We start from the raw sequence: 14,072 nt of genomic DNA, 5'->3' as shown, positions 1-14,072 counted from the left end.
CTTTGGACCACCTTCATCCATCTCCCCATCTCCTACATCCTGCCTCTGGCAACCACCAATCCATTCTCTGTATTTGTGAGCTCTATTTTTATTTATTTATTTTTTTAAGATTCCACATACAAGTGTGATTGTACAGTATTTGTTTTTCTCTGACTTATTTCATTTGGCATAATGTTGCAAATGACAGAATTTCCTTCCTTTTTATGGCTGAATAATATTTCATTCTGTGTGTGTTTGTGTGCGTGCATGCATGTGTGTGTGATGTCACATTTTCTTTATCCATTTATCCATCAATGGACACTTGTTTCCATGCCTTTCAAAGCCGATGCTCTTAAAAAATGTGAAGGTCTGGAAAGTACTGAAACCCTTAGGCAGAGGACGAGAGGATGTCAGCATTTTTCTTCCACTATTTTTGCAAATTTCAAATGGAGAAACAAAGTGGGAGGGGGGTGGGAACATACCCGTGTCCTTCTCCCATAGATGCCTGCATTTCCACTGCAGGGAAATGAAACAAAAGTGTGAGACACAGTCAAGTTCTAGTGAGTAGAAATTATCTCAAAGTCTTGCTGAGAGAGATAAACATACACATAAGTAGGTCACTTAGACCAGACTCCAGGCATCAGGGCCAAGAGGATGTGACGATGCAGGGGCTGTAGTGGAGAGGAAAGAGCACAGAGTGAGGTCTTTATGCCAGACGACCCTGCATTTCTGGGCCTATGTTTTCACATCCATAAAACAAGCAGATTGTGGACTAGATAAAATAGCTAAGGTCCTTCCCAAATGGTAGGGATTAGTCAGGAAAGGAAGCTGTCTGCTCTAGCCCTTAGGGACCCCTCAGGTGTCAGACCTTCCCCTAGTCCCGTGTACTCCACCACATCACCCTATCTTATTTGTTATTTGCTTGTGTGTTGCCTGCTCCCCCCACCCCAATGAAATGTACACTTCTATGTGTAAGAGACCATGTCTGTTTAAGGGATCCTCTAAGGAAGGGATCCCCAGTGTTTGCAATGCTGCTGGGCATGTCGGAGACACTCAGTCCTATTTGTTGAATGACTTTTCATGATTCTTTTTTAAACAACCCCATGGCGTAAGTACGTTATAGTATTTATTTAGGTGGGAAACCTCAGGCTCCAGTGGAGAAAGTATTTCCACCCAGGTCTGTTTTCCTTGGACCAGCACTCTGAACCATTGAGCCATGGTATTTTCCTATTTCTCTGCTCCCTATGATGCAGGAAAAATGGATGTGGGGCGTGAGGAGGGCCATGTCCCAGGTCTCAGCTGAGCCCCTGGGACATGCCCCGCCAAGTGTGGGTCCTTAGCTTCACGCGGGAAAGAATTCAAGAGCAAGCCACAGTTGAGTAAAGGTAGATTTATTCTGAGAGATACATACTGCATAGAGTGTAAGCTGTTTCAGAAGGCAAGAGAAAGGCCACGAGGTGTGGAAGTTGGGTACTCAAGTAAAAGTAGATACACACTCCATAGACAGAGTGGAGGAGAGAGCAAAAAGGGCAGTGAGGGTCAGTGTTGCCAGTTTTTATGGGCTTGGTAGCTTCATATGCTAAGAAGTGGGAAGACCATTTTAACTACCCTGGGGAAGGGGCTGAGATTCCCAGCAAGTTGGCCATTACCCTCTCTTTGACCTTTTACAGTTAGCCTTGGAACTGTCATGGCACCTGTGGGCATGTTATTCACCATGCTAATATGTTATAATGGGTGTATAATGAAGCTCAAGGTCTACTAGAAGTCAAATCTCCCACCATCTTGAGCCTCAAGGTCTACTGGGGGTTGAATCTTCCGCCATTCTGGTGTTAACTGCTGTCATTCCTTGAGTGGCTATGCCCTGCTCGCTTCCTTCCCGTCTCACCTGGACACCGTGATCCGCTGTGCAGGGTGTCTCAGCGCACCAGGGATGGTGGTGAGACCAGACCGGAGTTGCCACCCTTGAAACAGCCCTTCAGAGTGCAAAGTGCTTTTGCAGTCTTCACAGTGAGCCTGGGACAAAGGCAGGGTGTGATGACTATTCTGATTTCACTGAGAAGTGAGTTCTAACCACGTAACTCATTGGCTCCTGATGACACAGCCAGTGGAAGAGCCAAAATGGGAATTCCTATCTTCTCTAAGGGGGCGGTCAGGGTCATGCTATCTTACCTCACTGCACTCTGTTGCCTCCAGGGCACTCTCAGAAAATCAGCCAACCTTCTCTATCCTCAGGTGAGTGCTCTAGGGCATCCTGGTTCAGTGTCTTCATTGGGCATCCAGTATTTCTTGCTTTCTGCAAATTTTGTTTTCAGGAAACCTCAGTGCTTAAAAGCAAGAAATGAAATGAGAGAAGCTTTCGTACTTCCGCAGGTTGTAGAAAATCTCCCTTCTGCGTGACCTTCTTTGGTGACAGCCTTTCCGACTTCACATCTCCTGTTTGAGAGTTACTTGGCGCCCCTGAAAACCCCTGCCAGCCTACTGGGAGTTCAGCTCTCCAGCAACATCCGATGCAGATAATCCAACCTGAGCCTTCTGCTAGCCTGTCTTGTCCTGATAACCTCTCAACCCTCCTTACCTTTGACAGGCTGCCCAACGTTTAATCCTAGATTTCTAAGATCATGTTAAAGCTCAAACATCACTTTCTTCATCTTACCTGAGTTTACGCTGGCACTTTTCAAAGGCCAGACTACAATGAGGGCAGAAGAGGAAAATATAAAATATAATATGAGGCCATGGGGGCTAGTCGTGCATTTTCTTCCTTCTGTCAGAGGGTAAGCTTTCCCCAGCAGGACAAATTTTCCTGATGATCATTTTTTCCATAAAACCTTGGTAGAAGGGATAAGGGTGTGTATCATTCCAAGCCCAGTTCAGTGCTCACCCCCTGGCCCTGTCCCACCCCTCACGCCAGTCCTTCTGCATATGCATCATCCCTATGTCTTCCAAGTTAAGATCAGATGCCACCAGGGAACTCAGGACATCTTGACGAAACCCCATTTTATCTTTGAACATCTCTTCCTGTTAGGAAAATAGTTGTTATGGCCGTTATGCTGATAATGGAATAATAGTAGTATTCGTCTTACCACGAGAATGTGAGTGTTCAGATTTATGTTGTTGGTGGTATTTGCATAGCAATGCATGATATGATAATATATGCATAATATCCATCAGAATTAATACTTAGTATCTACCATGTGTTAATGACTAATCTCCTACGTGTTCCAGCCTTTCCAAAGTGCTTTTGTTGCATCGTGGAAGTCAATCCTCACAACAATCATGTGAGAAGGATATCACCAATCTTAGTTTGCACATGAAGAAACTGAGGCTGAGGCAGGGGTAGCAGCTTGCCCAAGGTTTCACAGCAAACAAGGAGATCTGGGGTCCGACCTGACCTGGCTCCTGACCCACACTGGGCTCAGCCTTCTTTATGCTGTGCTTACGTACAGCCTAGTCCCCACTTTTCTCATCAGAAATTCAGGTGCAACAAATACTACCTACATCATACAGCTGCCTAAGGAGGTTAAATATACTGATAGGTGTAAAGCCTTTAAAAAAAAGGGCCAGAATCATACATAATAAATTAAGCCTTCGATAAATGCTTACTATTGTGATTGAGCTGGAATTCTTCTCCATAAAACATTTCCACTAATCAAAGTTGATTCTCTCTTCAACTAAATAATATTTTTCCAATTCAAAATACTATCATCTTCACATATTTTCACTGTTACTGAGGAATAGTTCGTCATTTTCTTGTGTACTCATTCTCATGATTTACATTAGGATATTAAAATCTATTTCCTTAGTGGTGCGATCTAAGCTGCAAATAATTTTCAGAAATGATTTTACTACAAAAATTTTATTGGCTCTTTTTCCCTCCCTAATGTCGGTCACATCCATTGTAACTCCTTCATAGTGGGATCCCTTCTCCCAAGCTTAAAAAAAAAAATCATACCTAGAAATCCTGCCAAAATTGACAGTTTCCATGACAACCAAATAAGTAGCCATGGAAAAGATGCCAAATGTAATCCAGTACCTTTGAATTTTCTGTGAGTTCTATGGATTCCTTTAAGTGAGGGATAAAAAGGCCAGTGTTTGTTTCTATTTGTTTTGTCTTCAGGCTGGAATATATTTTCCATGCACCTGTGTTTTCACTGGTTTTTCTTTTTCATTTATCTCCTCTCCAGTCTACACACAAAAGATTAATGTTTGTAATTTGAGGGAAATTACAGAATCACAAAGTGGTATAGTCTAATGCACCTGCAGAGAATCTGATGTGAATAATTTTAGATCATCAGTATCTCCTCTTATATCCAGTAATAATATTACCTTACATTTCATAGTACTTTACAGCTCAAGGTACTTACCCATTTATTATCTAATTTAATCCTAAAAATAATTCTTTGCAGATATTTTTTAAGTGTAATCAAAGATCCTCAGGATAAAGCAACTTTCTTAGAGACAGCTGATGGTGAAATCAAAATACAAACCCAGAATTCATGACCCTTTATCTATTTTTACTACAGCTTTTCATTGTTTTAGGAAGAGCTGCTAAAATTTCCCTTAGAACTTGTTACTCATCAGCTCTTGTGGTCCTGATACTGTTCCAAATGCCGAAGGAACGTAAATACATCCTGCTGAAATTGAAGATGACCAGTTTCGTATCACTTGAGCTAAACTTAACTTCCCCAAGGTCCTAGATGGAAGATAAATTATCTGAGTTTCTAACTCAGTGAAAAATAAGGTCACTCTTTTCAAAAAGTGCATTACCCAAAGGAATCAGCACACATTTTCTATGAAGGGCAACATAGTAAATATTTTACGCTTTGTGGACCAGGCAGTCTCTGTGAAACTACTCAACTTCATTACAGCATGGAAACAGCCCTAGGCAACAAGGAAATGGATGTGCATGGCTGTGTTCCAATAAAACTTTGTTCACAAAGACAGGGGGCAGGAGAGATTTGGCCCATGGGCTATTGTTGGCCCATTCATGGCCTGGAAGCTACTTTAGTTCTTGAGGGAAAAATGGAAAGTAAGATTTAGGTTGTCCTTACTGAAGCACTGAGAAAAACATCAAGCAGAGGGCAGGCAGACATTATATGTTAGGGGTGTTTTTGTTCTGTTGTTTTCTTACAAGGAAGGGATGGATGAGGGCTGCTCTGGGTAACAGTACAAGCCTATGTTATGCTTGACAGGCTATATGACAGGCTATATTATTCTTGCGTCCTGTTTCAGGCTAGCCAGGGACGCATACTGGCTTTCATTCTTTAATTGCACACATGCTCCTTGTCTCCTTACCACGTATTGTGCTGGCAACCATTGGGTAGATAAAGATGAGATAAAGATAAAGTCTTCTAGGACTTTTCAATATGAGATGGGGTAGGAGAGGGGGTGATGAGGACAGACAAGTGTATAAGAAAACACAGCATAAAGAAAATATGTGGAAGGGACTACTCAGGACATATGAGCAAAATACAGGGAGAAGACAAAGGCAGGAGAAATGAGCTTGGTCCTGGGTGATCGGGGTGTCAGGCCTGGAGAGGGTGACATCCAGCTGGGTCATGAGGACTGAGAGGATCCCAAAAGAAGCAGAGGGAAGGGCAGATCAGGAAGGGGAAACTGTAGGCAAACAGCTACAGAGATGCAGGGCATGTGCAGAAAACAGGAGAACCCCCCTTGCAGCTGGAGAGGTGGAGTGAGGAGTTGAAATGGGAGCTGGAAATCCAACCAAGTCTTCTGAGAGCTGAAAGACCCAGCTGAAGTGTTGGGGTTTCATTCCACAGCAGAAAGGAGCCCAGGGTAATTTGGGGGCAGGCATAGAAATCAGATCCTAACCCAACTTTACTAAGAGAATGTCCATTAAAGCTCAGTTCATTCAGTGAGCCTCCAAGAACTTGAGCAACACTGCCCAAAAGAAAGATAACACGAGCCACAGATGCAAGCCACACATGTGATTTTAAAATTTCCACCTTAAAAAGTAACCACAATAGTAAAAAAGTCAAAAGAAGTAATTCATTCCAATAATATACTTTATTGAACCTAATTTACCCCAAATATTTATAGTTTCAGCATATAATCAATACAGGAATTATTAATGAGATATTGATATTGACCTCACACTAAATCTTCGGAATCAGGTGTGTACTGTATGCTTAGGGCAAGGCTCAGTTCAGACTTTCATTATTGCAAGTGCTCTGTGTGGCTAGTGGCCACCGTATCGGACAGCACAGCTCTAGTGCATATGAGCTATTAGGCATCCGGGAGGGGACCTTGGCCAGACTGCTTATTTTGCCAAGTCTCCTTGTGCCCCGAGTTCTTTTACAATAACCAACATGGGAATAATTGCTGTGCCTTAACAGTATAATACTCAAAAAATGCCATGTGGACTTGGAAAATCCTGTTCTAGCTAACGGTAGGTGAACTGTCAAGGTAAGTAAAATCTCAGATACTGCATGTATGTTAGAATTACAGTGGTTTCAATAAGTTTAAATCTTAACATTTTTCAGCTGGAAAGGCTCTTGATTACTTTAGGAAACCTTCCGATTTTACAAGTGGCAGAGACTCATCATCATTCAACTAGTCATTATTCCTGGGGTTGCCCAATTCTTCTGTTTTTCCAGGTGACTATGTTGGTGTGCGTGTGTGTGCACGTGTGTGCACAAAGGGGACAGAGAAACAATGACAGGCAGCAGAGATGAGGAGGGGAAGGAGGACAGTAAAACAAGTGTCTAGTGAGGCTTTTTCAAGCTCCAAATGCCAGGACCCCATCCTGATCTATAGAATCAGAGTCGGACTCACAGCCAAATTAAGATAGTGCCATGCCTCATCTATAAAGAAAACTAGATTATCTTTGGAAAGATTACAAACCAAAGGAGAATTTTTAACCAGAATACCTGACAGGTAAAAAGATTAGAAGGAATACTTTATTAAATTACTTGGAGTGTTGGCTTAGGGGAGGAGAGAGAGGGATTAAGTGTGGAGGAAGAGAAGGATGCAGACAGATACCCATGTAGCAGACCTTTAACACGGGGAGGCCTGCACTGCAGGGTTTTTGGTTGCTGTGTGTATATGTAGTAAGTTGGGGATGGAGCCAAGCTGCCTTAGTAAGAAAAGCAAGGCTGAGGACAAAACAACTGTCTTCATTCCTCACCTCCCCCTCAGCAGTAGTTATCTTCTCTTCCAAAAAAGAAAGAAAGAGGGGGAAAGGGAAAATATTTTATAGTATCACTTTAGGTGCCAGTTTATTAGTCTGATCATAATACTGAACTAAGACTACTACCCTGGGACACCCACATTTATCAGTCTGGACCTACCTAGGGACGGGTAATCGAGGAAGCCCTCCAGGTGGTCTGCTCTGAACACCTCCTCACAAAGGTGAAAACCATTCTAGCACTGCTTCCTGAGTTTAATGTGGGTCCTTGTCCCCTGGGGGTTGTTAAGACACACGCTCTCATGCGTAGGTCAGGGATGGAGCCCCTGCGTTTCTGACAAGCCTCTGGGTGAGGTCTGTGCCGCTTGTCTGCGGACCACACATCAGATAGTAAGGTCCCAGAACGTCAAATATTTGTCTGAACAGCCATGAAAGCATCTGTGGGTATTTCCTCCTTTCACACGCTGTACTCCTAGCATTAAAAGACCTGCGGTTCCCTTCCCCCCGAGCCCACAGGCGCCTGAAATTTTGAAGAGAGATGAGGCATTAAAAGATCGCAGGGTCTGAGCTGCCCATCCGACCTAGGAGCCCACCTTTTTGATGCAGCTGACCTTTCATCCGTTCACCTCTCTGCCTTCAGGTTTCCAAGCTCGAAAGAGAGAAGACTCAAGAAGCCAAGAGGATCCGTGAGCTGGAGCAGCGCAAGCACACGGTCCTGGTGACTGAGCTCAAAGCCAAGCTCCACGAGGAGAAGATGAAGGAGCTGCAGGCCGTGAGGGAGAACCTCATCAAGCAGCACGAGCAGGAAATGGCCAGGACAGTGAAGGTGCGGGACGGGGAGATCCAGAGGCTCAAGTCGGCGCTGTGTGCACTCCGGGACGGCAGCAGCGACAAAGTAAGGACAGCGCTCACCATCGAGGCCCGGGAGGAGGCCCGGAAACTGTTTGATGCCGAGCGCCTGAAGCTCTTACAGGAAATTGCGGACCTGAAAACGGCCAAGAAGCAGGTGGATGAGGCGCTGAGCAATATGATCCAAGCGGATAAAATCAAGGCTGGGGACCTCAGGAGTGAGCACCAGTCCCACCAGGAAGCCATCTCCAAGATCAAGTGGGAGTCGGAGCGGGATATTCGGAGGCTGGTTAGTAACCCAGGGCAGTCAGCCGGGGCACAACCATTCTCTTTGCAGGCTTCAGGGCGCCGTGGGGTTGGTTTTTCAGGTGTTTTTTATGAGTGGATTATAAACAGTGCCTTCCTTCTGTCTAGTGCTCTATCCAAAATACAAGATAGGTCAATAGATAAAGAGGTGCACCCAGGCCTTGTAAAATTGGCCTTGTAAAGGATTTCAGAGTTAGCCCTCTCGGAAAACCTGGGTTCTTCCAGTCCTACACGTAGGGAGAGTGTCTATGCAATGACTCCCGTTTTCTTGAGTGTCTATAAAAGTATTCTGAATTATGAACTCTTCCAAAATCAGCATGTTTTGTAGGCTTTCCATTTATCCAATGTTTTGGGGTCTTTTGCAAGGGCGGGGAAGGTTTCTGTGGCTTTCAGATGTCTGAAAATGTCAGCCCCTGCGAACACCCTGAGTAATTTGCCTCACTTTTTCTCCAGGAACCATGTCTGAAAGCAAGAAAAAGAGCTATAAAACCCCTAGTCATTTTAGAAATGAAAATGGATCTTTTCCAGAATAAACAGGGGCCATTCAAAACAGGGACCTTTATAATTCTTAAATTGGAGACCATGTCTAAGTAGCTTATTTGCTGTTACCAATTTCCAAGACTTACTTCAGCCCCTACAGAATTGAGTCCTTCTTTTTAACATGTATGACCAAAAGCCACATCAGTGTCTCACTATGCTTAACAGTAAAACAAATACAATGATTGTATGAAGGCTATAATATTGCAGGTTGACCTCATCTTAGAAGAAATGTTGATATGTACCTATACTTAGAGTCTTCAGCATTATTTATATCTTGGTTATATCTTACCAAATTAACTATTATCTGTTAGAGTGTACTTTATGCTTCTCTAAAAATACTTCCTTTGAAGTCCATGCTTATAACCAGTATGCAGTAGAGACTCCTACACTTTCCTTCTTGTGTATCTGTTGATTCTAAGCATTTATATTCTAAGAACTCCAGTTCTGTGCCTTGGATGATAGCTCTAGGATTTCAGTTTTATGTAAAAAGTGGTTACCACAGAACATTTTAGAAAATTAAACATGTAATTTTCTTTGCACTGCCATACAGTATGACTGTAAAATGTTGCCTTTGCCACACTTTTCAAATTATCTGTCTGCAATTCATACAATTGCACTGATTGACAATGAAGACCAAGCGCAGTGCAGAAATATTGGTCTCTGCCCTGCCTTTGGTGTTTCAAACAACAATGACTGATGAAGAAAGAATCAAGACTGTGAACTCTGAAGTCAGCAGGTAGGTAAATGAAAAGGAAGCTTTACTTTAAATATTTTCGTTTGTCAATGGTTTTCAGTGTGAAGTCTACAAGTATATCCACTTGTTGACCTGTAATTTCTTCTATGACTTCCTTTCACCAGCGCATTGCAGAAAGTGACATGAAATCCCTCCTAATAAAATGTAAAATCTAAGCTATGTGGAGAGTGGTTAAAAAATTGGGAGCCAACAGACTAACATGAGAATTTTTTTTAGTAATACAGATGTGCTTGTCTTCATTTTTACCTTCTTATCCTGTTCTTACCCCAACACCCAATTCCATTTTTGGAACTGGAAGGGAGAGAAATGGGAGCCATTCTGTCTAGAAAACTTTCCCAGGGAATTCTGATATGCACCCCCTCCCCATCCAAGAACCAGAACTTTGGAAGATTTTCAGTATCCTGAAATCTTAGAGTCCATGCTGAGAGCCACTATGCAGTGGAGACTCCTTGACACTTGTTACTGGATGTTCTACAGAAACCCACTTTGGGAAATGCTGGTAGCGTAATCTTGGTGTCATTATAGCATCGTGCCTTATAGAATGGGCTCTAGAGTCAGAAGATGGTATTTTAAATCAGGCTTCATCATTTATTAGCCATATGACCATGACCAAGTGTGTAACCCTTTGGGTCCTCAGTCATCATCTGTAAAATGGTGCAAGCAGAACCTACATAATAGGATTGTTATAAAACGAGATAAGGTTTGTAAAGCTCTGAATACAGAGAATGTATTTTACTTTGAATGAAGTAAAAGATCAATAAATTTCAGTTATGAGGATGGTGATGATGCAGATGATTCTGTGGCAAAAATGGGCTGATTTCCCAGCAAGTTGTTGTGTAGGGCACATCAGAACCAATTAGGAGAACGCAGACCTAGAGCTCTGGTAAACTGTAAATAACACCATGGATGGCAGATCTAACAGAAGAATGTGCTACTTAGGTAAAAATAACACCGAACTCAAATCTTCTACAAGGAGATAGAAATAGAGACAGTGCTTTTACTCCCAAATTAACAGGACAGTGTTTGATTTTACTTACTGAGTGATCAGATGATGTCACAGGACCATGCCCTCCCAAAAATGATCTAAAATTTAATCATGTGACTTGGAGGCTGTAGCTCACAGATAGTTACATGTGGGAAAATGTAACTGTATAACACAATTTCTGTCCCAAATATATGTATATAAATATATGTAAATAAAAATACATTTAGAGATATATATGTGTGTGTGTGTGTGTGTGTGTGTGTGTGTGTGTGTGTGTGTGTGTATCTTAGGAATACAGCAAAGAAAGATTTATACAAAGTGATTTATTATATATAAGGAGATTTTTTTTATAAAGAGGAGAATAGCATAATATTGTTTGTTTTAAATGTGTCTATTTCCGTTTTGAATATTCTCACAGGATATAATGAGATGAGAAGAAAGATTTCACCCAGTGGCGATGCTTTCTTCCAGGATTTTTAATAGGCATTCACATCATTCACCCTCATCTGGGGGTGGCAAAAAGTTTTCAGTCCAGTGGAACTCTGATTAATTGGTATCAAATGTTTTTGGCCTTTAGTTGCAAAATATTTCTAAGGCTGTGCCCAGGCTTAACGGAACTGAGTACTGGAATCAATAAATACATCCCACAGATAGAGGTGGGGAAATAGTGACTAATATTACCAGGTATTTTCCATTCCTGTTCTTGTCCCAACCATGATTTTCTGACATTAATAGTTAAACGGTGGTTAAGAACTGGCTGCTCTGAAAAGTGAGTAGGAGTGGAAAGAGCCCTGTGGCATGAACCATGGAAGTACCTCGCTCCAGACTCTCCACCTACATGCACACATGCTGGCCTGAGGAAATGAGGAGGCTGCTGGGAAGTCTGCAGCTTCTTCAGTTACTAATGACCTGTTCATAGTTGTTATTGCTATTTAAAGTGAACTCAAAGGTCATTCCCCCAAACCGGAGGTAACATCACAAATTGTCCTGGGAAACATTGCAGTAGAATATTTAGTATCTGTCTTTGTTAACACGAATGACCCATTTTAAAGTGAACTTTTTCCTTTCCATATCTACCAACCCAGACCATTTCAAACAATATATTGAATCACAGCATCTACATAGGATATACTAGGGAGAAAATAATCACTCTCCTTGACACCTCGTTAAGTGTAGAATGGCCTTCATTACACAGCCTTGCCTTGTCTTATTCATGAATTCAGTCTCCTTGTCATATTCATGACTTTTTTTTCCTGTATCAATCAGCGGAAAGAAGTTAAGCTCGTACCATTGTAAAAATGCATTTCTTTGCAGCCTTGTTGAATAAAATGTCCTGGGTGTCATTTAATTCAGATGGATGAAATCAAAGCCAAGGACAGGATCATCTTTTCTCTGGAAAAGGAGCTGGAGACCCAGACAGGCTACGTGCAGAAACTCCAGCTGCAGAAGGAAGCCTTGGATGAGCAGCTCTTTCTGGTCAAGGAGGCCGAGTGTAACATGAGCAGCCCCAAACGGGAAATTCCAGGAAGAGCAGGAGACGGCTCCGAACACTGCAGCAGTCCGGTAAGTCTCTCCATGCTAAAGTTAAGAACTCAGGAGTCATCTTTTATTTAGCTCCCAAGTTTTACTTTTCACTTAAGCTCTTTTCCTGTTTACTACAGAGAAATCAATTCCACCTCCTACTAGAAAACCAGCGAGTATCTTGGGAACAGGGCTTTCTAAACTCACGGACAGCAGAGTGGTCTGCATTGCATGAGGGGATCACAAGAGAATTACAGACCTTTGAAAGACCTTCATAGAATTTTTCTAGCCGAGTGATACCGAACTGAAGTTTGATACCAAACTTCAGCCTATTATAAGAATCAAATTAGATGAAAATACTTAGCCTCTTGCCAAGACTGGTAGTCTTTCCTTGTGTGAACAATTGGGTTGGAAACTGGTAAAATCGATTACCATCTACAGGGGTCAAAATATAGTAACTGCATGAAAGACTTAATTTTTATAATCATTAAATGAAAGCTTCAAGTCTCATTGAATTTGATACTTATTTCCCTGGATTGTCGTCATTTTATATGAGAAATTATTTTCAGAAGTTCAGCGATAGATATCAGCTTATGTATAGTTTACTTTCAGATCTTATACCTTTCAAAGTATGTAGCTGCTGAAAGATGAAAATGTATTATTTAGGAACAGAGGTAGGTTCCAAAATAGTACTTAGATCCAAGTAATGAAAAATTTATGAACTGGAATTCAGGAAGGATATTTATATCCCAGTAGGTGGCAGAAAGAGTCCTGGACTGGGAATTAGCAGACGTAAGTTTTAGTTCTTTCACTGACACTTCCCTGCAATGGAACAAAATTGTCAAGACAATGGGCTATAGAATCAGACCCGTTAGTTTAAAATCCTGGATATGCCATTGACTGTGTGACCTTAGGCAGATCATTAGCTCAGAGTCTCCTTATCTGTAAAAGAGAGACAACAGGGGTAATCCATGGCTGGTCTAAGGTTTAGAAGAGACGGTGATGTAAAATGTTGAATGCAGTGTCTTGCATACAGTTAGCATTCAATACATACTAGTTATTGATCTATTGATAGTAGCCGCAAGACCTTGAACGAGTTACAGCCTCCCTGACTCTTACCTGTCCTGCTGACCCCTCTGGGATATTGTGAATCTAGGGGTTTAATGTGCATGAAACTGCTTTGTCAACAGTACAGCACTATCAGATGTAAGATGATAATGGAATTGCACGTGTCTAATGGTCCTGTGGACTCTAGAGCGTAGAATTAATTCATGGCTGCTGCGTGTAAAGTGATTCCACGGCACTTAATGTCAGTGAGGAAGCCAGTTGCTCTGGGCAGAACCTACAAGTGACGTCTGTCCTATAGTCTGCTGCCTTTTATATGTGGAGATAATGTGCCAGCTTTCTGTTTCTGACCTTTTTCTCCAGGAGTGTGCAGGAATTTGCAAAGCCCATCCGTACCTCCTACTCTGTCCCCTCTTTGGCTAAGTGTCCTAGTGGGTCATCCATATAAGCTGGGGAAGCAGTGTGCAGCCACGACACAAGGGTTGCTCCTTGAACCTCGTGCAATCACAGCGTGACCTTGGTCTCACAGTTCGCAGATCTGATGAGCTGATCCCATTATTTACCACTCCCATCACCAGGAGTCAGGGCTCCAGGGAGGATCTGCCACATAGAATTCATTTGCAGTTTCAATCAGGCTTGATCTGAAAACTCAAGCAGGGAATCTTGGGGGTTGGAATAGGGTAAATATTTACTCTTCCCTGAAGAGAACATTTTACCCTCTCTTCATAAGCCAGATGAAAGGAACTAAGCCGGTTATTTTTATGAGTGGTATTCTAGAACTTTGTGAAAAGTATTGGTGAAGAAATGGCCATTTTCATTTTCATGTGTAGGATTTGCGAAGAAATCAAAAGAGAATAGCTGAGTTGAACGCCACGATAAGAAAATTAGAAGACAGGAATACATTACTTGGAGATGAACGAAATGAATTG

At 42.2% G+C, this 14,072-nt stretch overlaps 1 protein-coding gene across 4 annotated transcripts in view; it reads left to right on the top strand.

The window, feature by feature from the left end:
* Nucleotides 1-14,072, top strand: part of JAKMIP2 (janus kinase and microtubule interacting protein 2) — a 158,157-nt gene that overhangs the window by 94,435 nt on the left and 49,650 nt on the right. For all 4 annotated transcript variants that reach the window (XM_031449295.2, XM_010990340.3, XM_010990339.3 and 1 more), the window contains exons 3-5: nucleotides 7,764-8,261; nucleotides 11,911-12,120; nucleotides 13,974-14,072. In XM_031449295.2, the coding sequence (XP_031305155.1) occupies nucleotides 7,764-8,261; nucleotides 11,911-12,120; nucleotides 13,974-14,072 (807 nt within the window). The remainder of the gene's footprint in view (nucleotides 1-7,763; nucleotides 8,262-11,910; nucleotides 12,121-13,973) is intronic.

This window comes from Camelus dromedarius, chromosome 3 (assembly GCF_036321535.1).
Source record: "Camelus dromedarius isolate mCamDro1 chromosome 3, mCamDro1.pat, whole genome shotgun sequence".
Taxonomy (NCBI): Eukaryota; Metazoa; Chordata; class Mammalia; order Artiodactyla; family Camelidae; genus Camelus; species Camelus dromedarius.
The sequence above is the reverse complement of the archived record's forward strand: the minus strand, read 5'-3'. Positions and strand labels throughout refer to the sequence as shown.